Here is a 19,110-nt window from a genome sequence, read left to right on the forward strand (position 1 = left end):
TTTCTTTTTTACTGATGCATGTGTTTGTATCTGTGGGTGCCTGAATTGGGCAGAAGAAGGCACCAGATCCCCGGGAGCTGGAATTACAGGTTGTTAAGAGCCCTGAGATGTGGGTACCAGAAATTAAACTCAGGTCCTCGGCAAGAGCAGCAAAAAGTTTCCATTGTGCAGTCATCTCTGCAGGCCTGCGGGCTCCAGAAAAGGACCAAACCTGGGGTCAGTATAATGCCTCATTTGGAGCAGTGCTAAGAGCTGTAACCACCAAAACAGTGTGACATTCACGTTAAAAACAAGATTGTTCCCAGAAATAAACCTAACCATCTACAGCCAACTGCTTCTTGATAAAAGCACCAAAAACCATTATGGGAAAAATAATCCACTTCAATAAACAGTGCTGAGGAAACTGTATATCCACAAGAAATATAGAACTTTGACCCGTATCTGTAGTGCTGTGACAAAAATCAACATGGGCACAATACCTAAATGCAAGGCTTAAAACATGGATGAGACACTTCAAGAGACAGGCATAGACAATGGATTCAAGTGTGGCCTGAGATGTACAGGAAACAAAAGTGAAGACGAGATTACAAGGGAACCAAAAAGCATTCCAGAGCAAACAGACAGATGGGAAGAAATCTTTGCCAATCACTCACTGGGTCAATGATGTGTAAGATCCTCAACAAAACAAATAATCCAATGTAAAACAAGGGGGAGGGGACAAATGATCTGATAGATACATTTCAAAATAAATGCCAATGGCTAGCAAATATTTTTTTTAAACGATCAGTATCATTAGCCATAAGGAAAAAGTAAAATAAATCCAAATTGCAATGTGAAATGTCAGCCCAGTTACAATACCTATAACGCCCCCAAATCAGTTTAAGTAAAATCGGTGTTGCCAATGAAATGGAGAAAATAGGAATTCCATACATTATTGGTGAATATGCAAATCTGCATAGCCTCTAAGGACCATGGAGTCCCTTCCTGTCTCCAGACCTACTTACTCCCCAAAGCAACGCAAGCCCCGCCCACCACAGTGCCAGCCCCGCCTACCACCAGCCTGGCCCCTCCCTCGCTCCATCCTTCTACGTTATAGCCCCGCCCCAAGCGGCGTGAACAGAGTGGCGAAGTGGACCCGCCCAGCTGCTGACCCTGACTCGACAGGTCGGCTCCGCCCTCTACACCCTATAGGCTGGCTGCTCCTGCCTGGCTCGCCCAAGTGGGCGTGGCTTACGGAAATTAGGGCGGAGTCTACCGACAGAGAGGTGAGTCTGGAAACGGAGAGTAGAGGGGGCGGGTCAGCCTGGGGTGGGTGTGGCAGTAGGAGTGACGGACTGCGTGAGGGGCGGGGTCTGGGGATGGTGGCCAGCCAAGGTAGTTGGAAGCAGTTGGAGGTGGTTGGATAGGGACAGTCTTCTCTAGCTGTTGTCCTGAGGTGAGCACCCAAGCAGAAGCTCTTTGATTCCCGGGAAATAAAGGGATGCTGGGAATTGGGCGGTTACAGTGGTTGGACTGCTGGCCGCGGGTTTGGGCTCCTGGTTGGAAGACAGAAGGACCAGGACGGCCTCCTGGGTTTCAGCGAACATAAGGATTTGAACTACTGGACCATGGTGACCCCATTCCTGGTACTGACAATCACTTGCCAGGAAGGCTGGGGCTAATGGTTAATTCCTGGTGCTTAGATTCCCACATTTCGTTGAGAATATTTTTCCCTGTTACCGAATCAGTTATGGAGGAGGTTGCATTTGATAGCGGCATGCACAAGTGTGTTATACAGTAATGGTGATGATGAATTTGCTCTCAACCCGGAGCTAATAGGGAGCTTCCCATGTGAAAGTTCACTTGATCCAATCGTCTCACCAACTCTTCGTGGAAAGTATTCATTTTCACTGTGCAGGTGAAGATACGAGGGCTTAGTTTCCCCAGCACTCTGCAGTCGGAGCAGAATCAAACTGTGTAGTTAGGGATTGTAGGGGTGGCTCAGTGGTTAAGAACACTGACTGCTCTTCCCGAGGACCTGGGTTCAATTCCCAACAGCTCACAGTTCCAGGGCATCTGATGCTTGGAAAAAAATCTTACTTAAGCTGAAGCCATTAATGCCATCTAAGGGGCCGTCACTTGGTGCTACACTTGAGCTCCAGAGCCCAGGGTTTCTTTTGCTCTTAACATACTGCAGAACCAACTCCCAATTTGAGCAATATGCCAAGCTTCATTCCTTAAGTCCAATATAGACACTGACTGATTCCAGTAATCAGTTTCACTAATGGGCCTTTTACTAATACAGGTCAATTTCTCTTATCCTTAAGTAATGTTTTTAAACTATAAGAAAGCTGGTCAGTAACCAACACAGACAAAACTCCCCAAACAGAAGGTGGAGTGGAGACAAACTGTGTGAGATGTTCAACAATTTGCCTCTTCACAACTTCTCAAATTGTCAGTGGTAAAAGCTGAGTTTGTTTTTAACCTTCCTATCCACTGTAGAGTAATACTTTTGTAAAAGACTCTAAGAACATAGGCCTTCACATCTGGAACATTTTTCTCTCCAGTGTCAGTAACAGGGCACCTGGGAACTTTGACTACAGACCAGGCCCCAGCTACTCACTCTAATGAAGTAGATGGTAGAGTTGATGTTAGGAGTTTATAATGCAGCATATTTAAGTTCTCGGGTAGTGCAGAAGCAATGCAGTCTCTTTCCTAGCTGTGTCTTGGTAGCCCCAGTCCTGACTGCAAAGTAAAGTCCCAAACTAGCCCCTTAATTGGAATAATTGTTGGCACACACCCCTTCCGGTGAGTAAATGAGTGATCATTGTAGGGGTGATGCTAGAACATAATTTACAGCAGGTCTCCCCTCTAATGGCTACTGATAGATCCTCTGGGATATTCTCACCCAGGAAGCCAGTTAACACCAAAAAGTATTGACTTAAGGTATCGGCACCATGCACACTCTACTCCCCACCCCTTTCCTTCTTCCTGGGAATCAGTCTGCCTGCAGGCTCTTGCTATAAACCTTCCTCCATAAAGGAGTTTGATACTTCATCCTTTACCACGTAGGCTCTGACTCTTCAGAGACACTGCATGCCTTTTGTCTCTGGGACTCTCCCTGGAGGCTCCACCATGCTGGTACCTCTCTGTCTGTTCATGTTATTAATAACTATTCTAATAAAGTCCTTAGTGTCTGGTAATCCTCAGTGTCCTCCAGACCAACCTCTCCTCCCAGCCAAAACCCAACAGCTTGCAGAAACCAGTAAGTGTTGAACAAAACGCCTAGGATTATGTGTCCTTGACCCGTGTTTGGGACTTCAAGTTCCTAGGCCCAAAGGGGTCATTTCCCTTGTTTCCTGGAGTGTTCAGTAAGATAGCGACAACATGTGTAAGGTCTCCAGGTCCTGTCATTACCTTCCTCCATCAGAAATGCATCTCCCCTGTTGAGTAGCACAGGATTGACCTAGAAGATACACCCTCTGTCTAGTAGCATCTGGAATGTTTTGTGGTAGATGCTCACATTTATCCACAGAGCACTGTGGGGGTCTGTGGCGGAAGTCTGTGTGGCGGAGTCAGTTTCAGGTGCACAGAAGCCAGGTTATGCTGGGTTGTTGGTCTTCCTCGGCACATGCATTTGCCAGACTTCGATGGTCCTTGACAGAGGTTATGACAGTTCACCTAGGCCTAGTGATGAAGTTCAGAGAGAGGACATGATGATTTCAGGTGGAGGGAAGAGAATCTGTGAACTTTCTTCAGGACTGTACCGGTTAGGTTTGATCAACTTGACATAAATTAGAGTTACCTGGGGAGCTGGAACTGCAGGTGAGGAATTGCCTCCGTCAGACTGATCTGTGGACATGTCTGTCAGGCATTTTCTTGATTAATGATTGATGGAGAAGGGCTCAGCTCACTGTCATCCCTGGGCAAGTGGTCCTGGGTTGTATAAGAAAGCAGGCTGAGACAGGTGGTGGTGGCGCACACCTTTAATCCCAGCACTCGGGAGGCAGAGCCAGGTGGATCTCTGTGAGTTCGAGGCCAGCCTGATCTACAGAGCGAGATCCAGGACAAGCACCATAACTACACAGAGAAACCCTGTCTTGAAAAACCAAAAACAAAAATAAAGAAAGAAAGAAATGAAGGAAGGAAGGAAGGAAGGAAGAAACAAACAAAGAAAGAAACAAACAAACAAAAGAAAGAAAGAAAGAAAGCAGGCTGAGCAAGCCATGGAAAGCAAGCCAGTAAGCAGCACTCCTCCATGGGCCCTGCTTCCGTTCTTGCTTTAGTTTCCCGGCCTGCTTGAATTCCTTGGCTGCTTTTGATGGTAAATTGTAACTGTAAGCCAAATAAACCCATTTTTCCTTGGGTCGTTTTTTTGGTCATGGAGTTTATCCCAACAGACTGTAAACTGGAACACAGACTCAATTTGTTCAGTTAGTCCCGTTTTTAGGAAGCCTCTGCTCTCCTGGGCATGCATTTCATCATAAGGTAGGATTTCTGCTTCTGGCAAATGCATTTCTCTTGTGGCATCCCCAGCGAGCTGGGCATAGCAGAATGTAGAGGCTCCTGAGAACATAGCTTATTGGTACTTTTGTTTCCTTGTGGGTCTGTTCCTGCTACTTGATTTTAATCTTTTGCATCTTTTTTTTTTTGTTTTGTTTTGGGTTTTTTTTTTTTTTTTTTTCTTTCGAGACAAGGTTTCTCTGTGTAGCTTTGCGCCTTTCCTGGAACTCGCTTTGGAGACCAGGCTGGCCTCGAACTCACAAAGATCCGCCTGCCTCTGCTTCCCGAGTGCTGGGATTAAAGGTGTGCGCCACCACCGCCCGGCCAATCTTTTGCATCTTTAATGGTCTGCAGAACATTCCCCTGGACACCTAATGAGGCCTCTACCATGTCTCCTCTGTGGAAGATCCCATGGTCCACTTTGGAGAACTCTGTCTTCTTGTGTCTTCGAGGCTTGACGGAGTAGGAAAGCCTGTGATCTCCCAGGAGAACTTGAGCAGCCTCTGAACTGCCTTCCGCTTTGGTGAGCCCTTGAGTCAGTCCCTTGTGTATTTAGAGACACTCAGGCCACAGAGGGCGCTGGATGCAGGGCCTCTCAGCAGTGATAACCTTTGCCAAGTAGAAGCCACTTTACTCAAGTAAGGGTGTAGAGCACAAATTGAAAGACTCTGTCCCCCACATATCCCCCACTCTGATTTTTTGCCTTTGTTTTTTTCAGAGAAGCGTTTTCTTGGAACTTGCCCTCTCAAGGGTGAAGCCTGGCGTGTTTAATCTTGTCTGAGTCTCTGACTTGCTTTCCCATGGCTTTTACCGAGGCTTCATTGAACACTCGTCACATACAGGAGCCGACTGTGACTTGCTCAGTCTTTGCGATAGCAACATGATTTCCTGGTGATTGTAAGACATCTCTCCAGTGTCATTACCCCCCTGGGAAGGTCCCTTGAGAATCACATTCACAGCAGTAGTCAGACATCCTTCTCCAGACACGTGAAGTTTTGTTCTCCCACACACCACCGCTTGCTTGCTTCTTGTCTTCTTGTACTCTTCTTCCGGTATAGCGAGAAATCCACTGGGGTCTGCTTAAAGGGTAAAGGAATTTATTAGGAAAGAAAACTCTCTAAACAGGATAGGAGAATCGCCATAGGGTCCTGGAAGGGTGAGGTACTGTCCTCTGCTGCTCCGGCCACCTGAGTCAGTCCGCACCATCCAAGCCCATGTGGGAGAGTAGAGACCAGGGTACATGTGTCTCAGGTCTTACGGGTAGCCCTGAGGCCGTTCCCCAGGGGCAGGTACTTCAAGGTCATATGTAACACAAATTGCTAAATGGTCTTAATAGAAAACCTGGAGCCAAATATCGAGGTGAAGGCTGAAAGATCAGAGAAGCAGAACAAGCCACCGCCAGCCTCACCTTGCCAACTCCTTAGCAGATCCTGTTTCCACGAATCCTCAGACTGAAAGCCTCTGAGTCCTCAGCCCTGAGGGTCTCAGTTGAATGGCTACTTAGTTCCTGTCTCCTCACGCCTTATATACTGTCCTCCACCCAGCCATGTCACTTCCTGGGATTAAAGGCGTGTGTGCTTCCCAAGCAAAGGCATGAGATCTCAAGTGCCGGGATTAAAGGTGTGTGCCACCACACCTGGCTCTGTTCCCAGTGTGGCCTTGGACTCACAGAGATCCAGACTGATCTCTGCCTCCCGAGTGATAGGATTAAGGGTGTGTGCCACCACTGTCTGGGCTCATGTCTAATCTAGTGGCTGGTTCTGTCCTCTGATCCCCTGGCAAGCTTTATTAGGGCACAGAATATATTAGGATACACAATATATAACCACAGTCATAGATAGTCATAGATAGAACAGATATCCACTACATTCTAATTATATCACATCAGGGTTTTTCTGTTCTTCAAGCTTCCTTCCTGTCTTAGATGATTTAGGGTTGGCAGCTATGAGCTGTTTCTTAGACTATGTTGAAGGTATGATTTTAGATGCATTAGAGAGTATATAAGGGACACTGGTCATGGGGATACATTCACTTGAATCCCCAGGGAAAGCTGATGTGTGATGTCCTATTTTTTTTTCCCCAAATGTCCCAGCAGGTTGTATAGCCAGGGGAAATACAATCTTTCTAAAGTCACTGCCATTCTCGCTACCAGCGATTGCTATAACATGACACTTGGAATCCCCAATGTCATGATACATGTTGGTGAAACATTGTGACGGGAGCATGCTTCCCTTGTGAGCCATTTCCGAGGTCTTCTGCTGGAGAATTCGAGGCTGCCTGAAACACGGCGAAGGAGCTCAGAAAGCGGCCACTTCTTCAGCAGTTGTCGCACTGGACACTACCATTTTGCCAGGAAATACTTTTGTGTGTGTCTGAGTGTGTGCAAACATGCTCACGTGTAGATGTGCTCCATGTGCACATATGTGTGACTCCTTATGCCAGAGGTTGACATTAGGTGTCTTCCATTGTCCTTTTCCATCTTTTGTGGCTCACTGATTGGCTAGGTCAGCTGGCCAATAAGCTGTGGTGATGCACTTACCTTTACACTCCCATCTCTAGGGTCACAGATTTGCGTGACCATACCCATTGTCATGTAAGTGTTAGGATTCAAACTCAGGTCATTTTTGCTTCCATGGCAGGCACTTATTTCTCACTAAACCATCTCCCCAGCCTCAGAAACTAATCCTCATCTTTTATGGGAGTCTATGTTTTCTGATGTATAGCAGTTCCCTTCATAAGCACATTGAGACTTAGGAAGTTCTAAAGGGAGACTGGGTTAGACTCAGGAAGGAGCTCACAAGTAAGTCTTAGGAAGTTCCTGAAATTGACCAGCCGCACAAAGTTCCCCTTTCCTAAGCTTAGATGACCTCTGAGGCAACTCACACAAGCTGCCTCTGAAAGACTTTCTGGCCTGGAGATGCCTGTAAGTCATACAGAAAGCTTCAGGGCTTCATACTGGGGTGGACTTGCAGTGACATCCCACTCCTGTAACTCATTCCCCACACTCATGTATGTAACCCCAATAAACTAATTTGTTCACCACGTTTGGTGCATGTTTGTTGACTACTGTTCACATTCCCTTTCTCCCAGTGGGGGTGTGCCTGGTGTTGGAGAGAGGACTAAGTTATAAGATGGTTGAGAAGCTGTTCTCTTCTGTGGGGCAGGTCTTGAGGGCTGCAGGTTCTACCTCTAGTGTTTTTTTGATAGGCTGCTGCTATTTGTACTGATGTAAGGGGCGGCCCCTGGCTGGTCCTTTTCTCTCCTGCTCTCTGGAGTGGCTCTCCATTCTTGGATGGCCCGCCTTGAGTCAGCTCTGGTCTGATCCTCACTGGGAGAGCATACATACCTCACTGGTAGAGGTTACAGGCCACCATGCATGGAAGGCCAAATCAGAGTACTTCATTTTGGCTAGCACCCAGACAGACTCTTGGTGCCAAAGCATGGGGGTACCGTGTTCTTAAAGACAAAAGACCACAGTTACATCAATCTTAGATAAGGGTCAGAGTAACCTTGCAACATCTATTTTGGCAGGACATAATTTCAGACACAACATGATAATTTTTTTAATTTATACCTTTTCCTGTGATTTTTATGTTTGGTTTGTCGAAATGATTATTTTGCATCTGGACCATGGTCAGAGTCGTGGACAATCCCAGATGTGTTAACCAAAGTATCTGTGCAGGGTTGGGGGCAGGGTTGAAAAGTTTCTAAGCAGACACAAAATGGAGGCAGGACAAGATGACAGTGACTTTGTCATTTTAGCCCAACCTCCCATGCTGGTGGGGTCTGCAAATCTGGCCACTTTTCCCCTTTTCTGAGCCAGAGCTTCTGCCCTGAGTTTGGGAACTCAAGGCCTGTCCTTGGTCAGTTCTGATTTCTCTGGGCCCAGGACTTCCACTAGCCTGACCTTTCCTGAACAGTGGACTCTGCGCCCTTGTCCTGTCCTGGGCAAAGAGGGTCCGGGGAGGAGTGCGGTCGGGAAAAGCCACTGACCATGCTGGATGGACCTGGGATTCTGCCCAGTCGTGGGCCCAGGGAAATCAGCTTCGAATCAGCATCCTCTGCTGCCCTCTAGTGATGGGTGCTGGGAAGCACAACATTGTTAAAATGAGACTGCTATTGAAGATAAAGCTGGCGTTTAAGAATCCAGATCTCAACTGCATATAAAATGGAAAAAAGCTGATCTCAGAACCCTAAAGAGAGTTGTGGCTACCAATGGGCCTGAAAAACGAGGGAGAAGGAGTTCTGGGGTTGGTCTATAGGTACTAAGAATTAGGAGGAATTAAGTTAATGATGCAGATTTCAATATAGCTAGAATTCAACTTGAATGTCCTTACCCAAAAGAAACTCACGTTTTGCATGATGAATATGTTAATTATTCTGATCATCACAAAATGGACATGAATTTAAACATCCTGTGTCAGTCGGGAATGAAGTAGAAGGAAAGGTTCAAAATAAATCCAGGGCCCCCTGTTCTTGCCTGGCTACTGCAGCTGCTGCGGCAAGTCTTACCACAAACTTACCAGTGGAAGGTAAACGGTGAGAATTTTCCGGGGCAGGCTGCACATACTGTAAAATGTTACAAGGTGGCAGAGCCATCACTGAGAGTGAATAACTGTCAAGTCCAAGTTCACAAACAGTGAACCAATGCATAGAAGATAGTTAAAACACTGGGCAAAAGGCTGTTTCAGAATTCTGTTTACCCTGTCAGCATTGGGAGTATGACTGAACACTGGCACACAGATGGGCATTCTCCTGTAACTACTTTATTACATTTGGACTTGTATCTACCTATCTGTCTAGTTATGTTCTGTTACATCTGTGAAGCGACTTCTAAAATACATTGTGAAAACCTTGCAGACACCAGTACGCTTCCCCCCAAGTATCTTAGCACACAGGCTATTCCCTCTGGTTGAATATATATGTTATTTCAGAGTCGTCCCCCGCCCCCAGAGGTAACATGTACATGTAAGGAAATGCATAGATCTTAATCTTAAGTGAAGATTAAGTTGAGTAGCACACACCCCCAGCCGCTGTACCCTCTTGGGCTTCTGATAACACCCCTCATCATGACCCACCTTTAAGTTTGGGGTGTTTCAATACATAAGTGGTCATGTTGCTTGTTTAATTTTCCTTTCCCTAATGACTCGTGTTACTTGTTTTCCTCCATTTTTTTTGACAATCTGTGTATCTTCTTTAAAAGTGAGATGCGATTTTAATTTAAAAATCTGTTGTTGCAGATATTAACTGTAGGATTCCATTAGACACGCCCATGCCTGCCCAGTGAGTTCTGATCATACTCACCCCACTTTTGCTATATCCCCTTCCTGCTAGTCTACCTTTTAGGCTCATGTCCTTCTGTACTATTAGGGAAAGCATATGACACGTGTGTTTGTGGGACTGGCCACACAGCGCTATCTCCAATCCTCCAATTGCCACAAATTACACTTTTGTTCTTCTGACTAAATTAAATGCCATCATATATATGAACCGCATTTTTATCCATTCTTATGTCACAGGATACCCAGGCTGACTCTGACTTGGCTGTTAGGAAGAATGCAGGATAAACACGGCCGTGCAGGCATCTCCAGGCACAAACCCAGAAGTGGGATGGTTGGAGCATATGGAAACTGACTTCCATAGTGCTGGACTAATTGATTTTTTTTTTTTTTTTTACCAAAAACGCATATGGGCATCTTACCCTGCTGCATCCTGTCAGAATTGGTGTGCTTTCTTTACCACAGTTGCTTTGACCAGGGCGAGCCAGAGTCATCTGAATGTGGTGTTTGTTTGCATTTTCCTAGTGGATAAAGTCAGTGAGCACGTGTGTGTGTGTGTGTGTGTGTGTGTGTGTGTGTGTGTGTGTGTGTGTATTGGCTGCAGTGGTTTGAATGAGACCCCCCGCCCTGCCCCACTGGGCTCATACGTTTGATTACATGGTCTCCAGTGGTGGACTGTTGGGGGAGAATTAGGAGGTGCAGTCTTCTTGGGAGAATTGAATCCTTGGGGTTGAGGGGTTTGGGGGTTTCCAAAGATTCCTGTCATTGCCAGTGGTCTACTCCTGTTTGTGGCTTAATATGCAAGCTCTCAGCTGTCCCTGCCACCATGGTGGCCTTTGCTCTGCAACCATGGACACTAACCCTCTGGAACCATACAGTAATGCTTTCTCTTATAAGCTGCCTTGGTCAATGTTATCTCACAATGGAAAAGTAACTAACACACTGACCATGTAGACTTAATCATTTGAAAAGTGTCTGCTCAATTCCTTTGCCTTTTTATTCATTGAAATGTTTGCTTGTGGAGTTTTTGAATTCTTTACGCATTATAGACTGCTCCTGTCAGGAGACCACATAGCAGGGGTCTTCTGCCACTCTGTGACTCTCTTCAGGCCTCCGACTGCTCTGCATTGTGGGAACTTTTCGGTTTGAAGTCATCCCACTTCTCCATGCCTCGTTTCCTGAGCTACTGCAGCTCTTCAGGAACTACTTGTCTGCCTGTATTTGAAGGTTTAGCGATGTTTACCTCCAGCATTTCAATTTCACGCCATACACTAAGGTCTTTGGTCCATTTTTCGTAAGGACATAGTTTCATTTCTGTACAGGTGGATATCCAATTTTTTCCGAATTCTTTGTTGGAGAAGCCATCTTTTCTCCAAGGAACATTTTTGTCATCTTTGTTGAAACTCAGGCAGCTATTACTGTGTGGATTTATTTCTGGGTCTTCCATTGCATCCTGCAGCTCTATATATCTGTTGTGGTACCAATACTATGGTTTTTTTTTTTGTTTTTTTTTTAACTTGGGTTCCATCGTATGGTTTGGAATTGGGTTTTACGGTGCTGTCAGCACTGTTCATCCTGCACAAGATTGCTTTGGCTATTTGAAGTCTTTTTGTTTCCATGGGAATTTTAGACTTGTTTTTCTATTTCTGTGGGAAATGTCACTGGAGTTTTGATGAGGGGGATTTGAATTTGTTTGTGTGTTACTTTTCATAAACTTTGTGTCTCGGAGTATGTCAGAGTCTTGAGCCCATATTAAGAAATTAGCTTGTCTCTTACCAAGTTCTTTTAAAATTGTATTGCATTTCTCTCTCTCTCTCTCTCTCTCTCTCTCTCTCTCTCTCTCTCTCTCTCTCTCTCCCTGTGTGTGTGTGTGTGTGTGGTGTGTGTGTGTGTGTGTGTGTGTGTGTGTGTGTGTGTGTGGGGTGTGTGTGGGGTGTGTGTGGGGTGTGTGTGTGTGTGTGTGTGTGTGTGTGTGTGTGTGCACTTGTGGAGGTCAGAGGACAATTTGTTGAGTATTGGTTCTTTCCTTCCATCACATGGGTCCTGGGAATAGAATTCAGGCTTGGGAGCAAGCTCGTTTCCCCACTGAGTGATCTTGCCAGCCAATTGCTGAATACTTTATGCTTCTGGAGTACTAGTCCTTTGTCAAATAAAATTTACAGAGGTATTACTTTTCTCTCAATCTGTAGTGTGCTCAGTTGACATTTTTGTTTTTGTTTTTGTTTTGTTTTTCGAGGCAGGGTTTCTCTGTGTAGCTTTGCACCTTTCCTGGAACTCACTTGGTAGCCCAGGCTGGCCTCGAACTCACAGAGATCCACCTGGCTCTGCCTCCCGAGTGCTGGGATTAAAGGCGTGCGCCACCACTGCCCGGCTGACTTCTTAATATTCTCTTGGGATAATTAGCTGTCTACTATTGTCTTCAAGTCTAATTTCAATCTTGTGTATCGTGCTTGTTCCTAAGAAAACTACCCTGTGCATTTGTTTGTGATGTTGAGATGGTTTTGCTATGGAGTCTCAGACTCACCTGATACCCAGAGTCTTCTGCCTTAGCTCCCGAGGTCTGCTATTTCAGACCCCTCTCTCCATACTGGTTTTTCTCTGTGGTATTTGATGAAAGTCCCAGGGTTGGCAGTTTCATTAGCTCTGTCAACCACTGTGAAAATTCTAGTCTGTAATGCCAGGAGTTCAGTTTTACTTTTTCTCTTCCTTTTTTAATTAATCCATGTTGATACCCACTTGTTCTAATGTTACCCATTGTCCACTTGGTTGTGTTAGAACCCACGAAGTGGTATGTCAGTGGCACCCTCCTGCCCTGTGTTACCCCAACATGCTTAATGTTATTTTCAGCAAACTTTCTTGGAAGTTAAAGTTTTATAGTAAGCAATAAATTCATTCATTCAAGGCTTCCTTCTTATTTGGTAAGATTACATATTCTAGCTCTTTTGTATTAATGTATGAATTTTGTAACTAGTTTGTCCATTTCTACCAAGAATCCTTTTGATGCTACAGTTGGGATTATATTGAATTGGAGATGTATTTGTGAGGAATTTACACTTGTCACTTATCTTTCATTCCCAAACATGGCACAATTTACATGGATTTAGATTTTAACTTCTATACAAACAGCTTTGATATATATTATGTTAAAACTATTCAGAAAATGTTTTACTGTTTGCTGCTGTAGTAAAAAGGAAGTTTTAAAACTTTATTCTCTGCTGCAAACATAAAAACCGACTTTACATAATGATCAATAATGCCATGACCTTGCTAAATTATTAAAAGGAAGATGTGTGGGCATTTCCTCTATCAATAATCAAACAAATTGCGAAAAGATCATTTTACTTTTTCTGAAGACTGAGCCTGGGGTTTCATTTGTGCTAGGCAGGAAGGTGTGTTTCTGCTGACATGTAGACCTTTGATTTCCTAATCCTTGTCTTCCATGGCTTCCAGTGTGAATATGTGCATGTGTGTGTTAGGAAGGAAGGTGTGTTTCTGCTGACATGTAGACCTTTGATTTCTTTTTTTTTCTTTTTTTTTTTGGTTTTTCGAGACAGTGTTTCTCTGTGTAGCTTTGCACCTTTCCTGGAACTCACTTTGGAGACCAGGCTGGCCTCGAACTCAGAGAGATCCGCCTGGCTCTGCCTCCCGAGTGCTGGGATTAAAGGCGTGCGCCACCACCGTCCGGCTACGACCTTTGATTTCTTAACCTTTATCTTCCACAGATTCCACTATCCATAACCCTTGTCTTCTGCAGCTTCCAGTGTGTATATGTGCATCTGGGTGTGCATGCGTGAATGGTGCTGTGCCAGCTTTTGATGTGGTTGCTGGGGATACAGACTCAGGTCCACATGCTTGCACATGGTCACAGCAAACATGTGAATCGCTGAGCCCCCCCTCTCCTTTTTACTTTTATTGCTTTTTCCTTTTGCTTAGGATAGACAGTAAAAGGTTGACATTTTTTTTAAAAGAAAGAGCATTTATTGAACTTTGTCAAAATATTTTTTTTGTATTTGTGGGAAGTTTCATACAGATGTAAAAGCTGTCCTATCATATGTGACTGAAATCCTGCCTAGGCAAGAACTGATACCAGCGAAGGTTATGAGGTGGTGGGTGCTATCCCACAATCTCCCTCCCCAGTCACCCTTCACTGTGATGAGGAGCTTGTCAGGGCTGGCCTCAGACACACGCCTTTAAATGCCCATCTTCTACCAGCACTGTGCACACGGATGCAAGGAGTCTGGTAACAGTAATTTTAGTTTTTGTCTCTTTATTTTTATGGATAAAAGCCAATGCTCACATCCTGTTTAATGAGAGCTGATGGAACAAAAGACTCAATATTCTAACTTTGAGGAGAAAACACACCATGTTGCCATTTCCATGGATATATGATTTTTTTTTCCTAATTAAATTTTTCCTAATTAAATTGCCAAGTTTTAGAAGATAAGAAATGCTTGAAAGACGGCATTTTCAAATGAGATGAGAGTGTGTAAGACAGCGATGTGTTTGAAAGGAACACTTTAATCCCATGTCATATTACTTTTTATTAAGTGACATATTTATGGAAAATAATTGAAAATGCCTGTCAAGGGGAGAATTCTACCCCCTAATGTACAGTCTTTTCAGGCAAGTCAGACACACACGTGGAAAAGAGTTAACACACAATTGCTCAGAAGAGGGACATTCCGTCTCCTGACTTCTCCGAGGAAATAGAGAGACAGTGGCGGGAACACTGCCAGACAAGAGGAACACCAGTTCCTGACCACCTGTGTCCCCGCATGGTTAGAAACACGAGACAATCACTAAGGGACGCACAAAGACTCCCTCAGAGCGCACGACAAGGCATTGCTAAAACTATTTTATATCGTGAATGGCATATTATCAAAACATACACAAAAGATAACTGCGCAACTTAAGTAAGACCCAGGGACAGTCGAAAAACAACAAAAAAGTGTTAAAGTCCATTTGATTCTTTTTCCCAAGAAAGGCTGGTGAGGTAGTTTATACTGCACATATACATTGTAAGGAATCAGTATTCCAGTTCCTCCAAAGACCACTGGCTGGAAGAACCATCTCCCAGCTGGGCTGCATAGAAAAGGACCCTCTTAGGGAGAATGATGGGGAAATGAGGCAATTGTAGGACTTTTCCTGAATGTGTGTTCCTACAAGTCATTTCCTTTAATACTTTCCCAAATGATATTATTTTCCTACTTGTGTATCAAAAGCACTTGATGGGTGAGAAGCCAGTAAGAATTTCATTTACTGACCATGTATCTGGCCTCTCTTTTGTTGGCAAACAAAAAGTCATTTGTTCTAACAGGTTGGCTACTAGACTTTTGAAAATCAACTCTTAATAAGGCCAAAGTTCTTTCAATACTCAGGTGACAGGAATTTTACATTTAATTGAAGGTTTATTCTTTCAGAATAAAATCAGTAAAACTCCTTAAGCACACAAACATTAGTTTGCATGTCAACTAAAACTTCTCTAGTCAACTGAATAAGAACAAAATGTTATAGCCAACATTGACCTTGATGTTGACATTGCCTTTTGTACAATAGTTATTTGAAAGTTGCCATGGTCCTGAATAAACTGAAATGATTAATTTCAAGTTACTGAGTCAGCTAAGACTTTGCACACAATGCAGAGCCTTGCTGTGCCCTACCTGCCATTGACTAGCTGCTTGTTGAACATTGGTGACCAAAGCTAATGCACGAATTCTAATGTGTCTTCAGCCAAGTAAAAGGAAAACTCTGGAAAAGAAAAGTAAATGAACAGATCTGTGCAAGTCCTATATAAATAAAACAGAATCGGATGCTTCTAATGCAAAGAAACGCAGGACCATGTCCACGTCTTGACAGAACCACAGAGATGCTCTAGAACAAGGGCTTCTCTGTGCAGGCAGGGTTCTCCCAAGGATATCCTGGCATCCAGCAGCCATACAGAGTGATATGCTCACTCGCTGCTTGCACCACAAAATGATAATATACTCATCGCACACACTCATAGGCCCACTGGGCAGCCTTGAGACTGGTCAAACACTGGGGCACACACAAACCTCTGCAGTGCATATTTGGCTTTTAGTGGCTTTTCAGAGAAAGGAAATAGAAATTCATAAATAGATCAAACAAACTGGCTTTTGTGTTTCTAGAAGAGTATAACAAAGTCCTGAAGGTCAGAAGTCAAGTGATCCGCACGCTGACTGTACAGATCGCTCCGCTTCTACAACAGGATGGTCTGACTGCTTGAGTTCAGAATGTTTTGTTTCACAACACAACATGTGAGATCTCTTCTGCCCATGCATTTGCAGTAACCTCACATTAGACCTGGACATGGGGTACACAGGTAAGGAAACAGTTCTTTAGCATCTGCAAGTCAATTTTGCTGGCACTGGCATTTGGGTCTGAAATGTTGGAACTGCTGTGAGTCCATCAAACTCCCGGTCAGTGGAAGATGAAGCGGAGCTGGGATAAATGAGCCTCCATCTTCAGTCTCCAGAAGGCAGAGCGGTCCTGTCCCTTGGTACACTGCAGATTTGTTCCTATTAGAAACATGAGGACTGAATGTTCCCCACTGCAAATCTAGATGACTGTCGCGCAAGATGCGGACAGTGAGGCGGTCTCCAGCTTCCACAGCCCAGTGCTAATCCACAGTGCTCACCCACGTCTCTGGTTAATGATCAAAAAGCAGATGCACTTTTGCAATTTATCAATTCTGCATCTAATGGCATTTTTCAGCACTTATGGGTAAATGCATGTCTGTAGTTTTTGAGTTGGGGCTGCAGAACTGACTGCAGCTGTGAAATATTTAAAAAAAAAAGTGTTTGATCTGCAAAGGAAATCCATGCTGACACATGAAAGGCCATTTATTCACTGAGCACCACAACTGTGAAAAGAGAGAAGAGATGCCATGACTATGGACTACAAAGGAGGCTCTGGAAGCATAGACTGGGATTTGCAATGAGGATCTGTGCTCATGAGAGAAGGAACCATAAAACACCATCTCAACACTCAACGGAGGGGAAAAGTTCCTTTGCACCAGGGTGCTACTGAGTCCTCTTAGAGCATGACGCACAGAATGACATGGTGCACAACTGTCTTTAGACTGAAGGTCTTCCAAACGAGGAGCAGTGAGAGCATAAATATTGTATGTTTCACCAGAAGTGCTGCCTATTCCCAGGAACAGGGCCAGGTCTATTTCTGCCTCATAGCTCCATAGTGAGTAGTGTTGGCCTTTCTTCTGGGTCACACCTTCTTACCAAGGAACTGTGATAAAGTTCAGCTCAGTGTGAACCAGCTCCTCCTCTGTAGTTCATATTGACAGAGCTGGCGATTCTGCCCCTCCAGGAGAACCAGGATTACAGGAGCAAACATCTCAGGGCAGTGTGGTTTTCCCCACAAATGCAGGATCTTCTTGGCATATAATACAAGGCAAGAGGCATCTTGGGCGTATTTCAAAGACGTGGCTAGGGCTTAATCACCCATTCTGCATGAGGATTGACATGATACACATCCAATATATATGCATCAGGATCCAAACAGTGTTGTCCTAAAAGACAGAGAAAAAGCTCAAGCCAATAAGCAGGAGGACATGAGTTCTATCCCCAGGGTCTACATTAAAAAGTGGGGAGGAAGGAAGGGTCAGGTGTGGTAGTGTGCCTTTGTAATGCAAGATAAAGGGTTTTAGAGCAAATAAGCAAGGGATATGAAAAACAAAAACACATGAAAGTAACAAACAGGAAATGTGTGACAAGCCAAACCTTGAATTATAGGCATAGAGAGGAATAAGTATAGCAGAGATACTGTGGAAAGATACAGGGAGCCCTAATTATTAAAACACAAACTACCACTGGAATGCAAGCAGTAACACCAAACATCAAAACACCACTGATGACTGGAAACACCAGCCAGCATGGAACGGTAGCCCCAGGGATGCAGTAGCGACACACACGGCTTAGCGGTAACCTATGGCTCTCTGCTCAGCAAGACGGAAATCACTGCTGGTACTGGAAACCTAGCTAACTTCCTAGGGCTAGTTAATCACGGATCATGGAGGAGAAGCTACAACCAACCACCTTACTAAACCAGCATAATCCCTAGCAGCAATCGATAAACATTTGTCCTTATATCCACAGGTAGTTGTAGTCCTCACTCCTTATCACAGACATTTCTCTCTGCAACAGATAAGAGACCAGTACAGAAAACATAGGCCAATCACAATGCAGAGTTGTAGAGCTCAGCCCCAGTGGATACAACTCCCACACCCAAGGCTCGGAATATTGTGGAAGCCAGGGCAGAAAGTTTGTAAGAGCCAGGGGGTCATGGAGTCTCATGTGAGACTGTAACTCCCAGTAATGTCAGGAGCTATATCCATAAAATATGACCAACATGGCTGCCTAAACATGAGCTGAACAAAGGTAACAAAATAGATGTGTAAAGTTCATGGGGTAAAGACCACAAGGTCTCAACACAAGTACAGGCAACTAAGGAATGTTTATTGAGAGAAGCAGTCCTCCCCAAGGAAGCTCATACCAATCTGATAACCAACACCTAATGGGCAGTCCTGAAGACATACATACAAGTAACACTATGTAGACTGAGCAGGTTATATTTTGGTATATATCTGTACATACATATATTCACGTAACAATAGTAGAAAAAGAAGGCCATGAATTTGAAAGAGAGAAAGGAGAAGTGTTATGCAAGTGTTTGGAGGGAGGAAAGGAATGGTGAAATGACGTAATTATCATCTCAAAAAAAATTTTAAAAGGGAAAAAAGAATGGACATTTTGTTGATTTCTATGGAAGTAACAGGCACTGTTTCGGTCTCAAAAACTTCTCCGGTGGGTACTTAGACAGTGAGTAAATATGTGCACTATAAAGTAGTCTTAATGATAGGGATATTAGGGGAAAACAAAGCAGGAAGCGTGTACGGTATAGGAAGACATCATCAAGAGGGTGGTGTATCAGCAAAGTCATGAAGAGTCAAGGAGGAGGTGAGGGCATCCGGAACAAGAGCATCCTAGAAGTCTGCCCATGTGAAACGCCCAGCAGTGTGCCAGGTGACTGCGCGCACAGGGGCAGGGTCCAGAGGGTAGGCTGGGAGGCCAGTCCGAGGAACACTAGCAGGCAGATGGACTGACAGCCGTGGGACAGCTGAGTTCACCCAGGAAGGTGTGTGTACCGATCCAGGCTTCCAAGGACTACAGCCACGAGAGCCAAGAAGCAACAGAGACCCGGGAAAGCAGGAGGAAGCTCAGAAATGCACGCTGTCCTCAGCAGCGAACGGAGACAAGTGTGATTCAGACAGGAATGCGCACGAGCCAGGCAGTAACTAAGACAAAGGCAGTGGCTG

General features: G+C 44.6%; 1 protein-coding gene and 1 long non-coding RNA gene across 6 annotated transcripts in view; one reads left to right on the forward strand and one right to left on the reverse strand.

Moving 5' to 3' along the window:
- Window positions 1-1,101: 1,101 nt before the first annotated feature.
- LOC131923103 (uncharacterized) lies at window positions 1,102-7,184 on the forward strand. Of its 5 annotated transcripts, none has more exons than XR_009382512.1 (4): window positions 1,492-1,625; window positions 4,837-5,005; window positions 5,201-5,379; window positions 6,575-7,184. It is a non-coding gene; the product is annotated as an uncharacterized LOC131923103 (long non-coding RNA). The 5 variants fall into 5 exon arrangements; XR_009382511.1 differs by having other exon boundaries at window positions 6,578-7,184; XR_009382509.1 differs by lacking the exons at window positions 1,492-1,625; window positions 6,575-7,184 and adding an exon at window positions 1,102-1,265 and having other exon boundaries at window positions 5,201-5,383.
- A 6,774-nt stretch (window positions 7,185-13,958) lies between these two features.
- Arhgap28 (Rho GTPase activating protein 28) overlaps window positions 13,959-19,110 on the reverse strand; it is a 69,043-nt gene continuing 63,891 nt past the window's right edge. Inside the window, exon 17 of the mRNA XM_059278411.1 lies at window positions 13,959-17,304. Coding sequence (XP_059134394.1) covers window positions 17,222-17,304 — 83 coding nt within the window. The 3' untranslated portion in view covers window positions 13,959-17,221. The remainder of the gene's footprint in view (window positions 17,305-19,110) is intronic.

The sequence above is a fragment of the Peromyscus eremicus genome, chromosome 13 (genome assembly GCF_949786415.1).
Source record: "Peromyscus eremicus chromosome 13, PerEre_H2_v1, whole genome shotgun sequence".
Classification (NCBI taxonomy): domain Eukaryota; kingdom Metazoa; phylum Chordata; class Mammalia; order Rodentia; family Cricetidae; genus Peromyscus; species Peromyscus eremicus.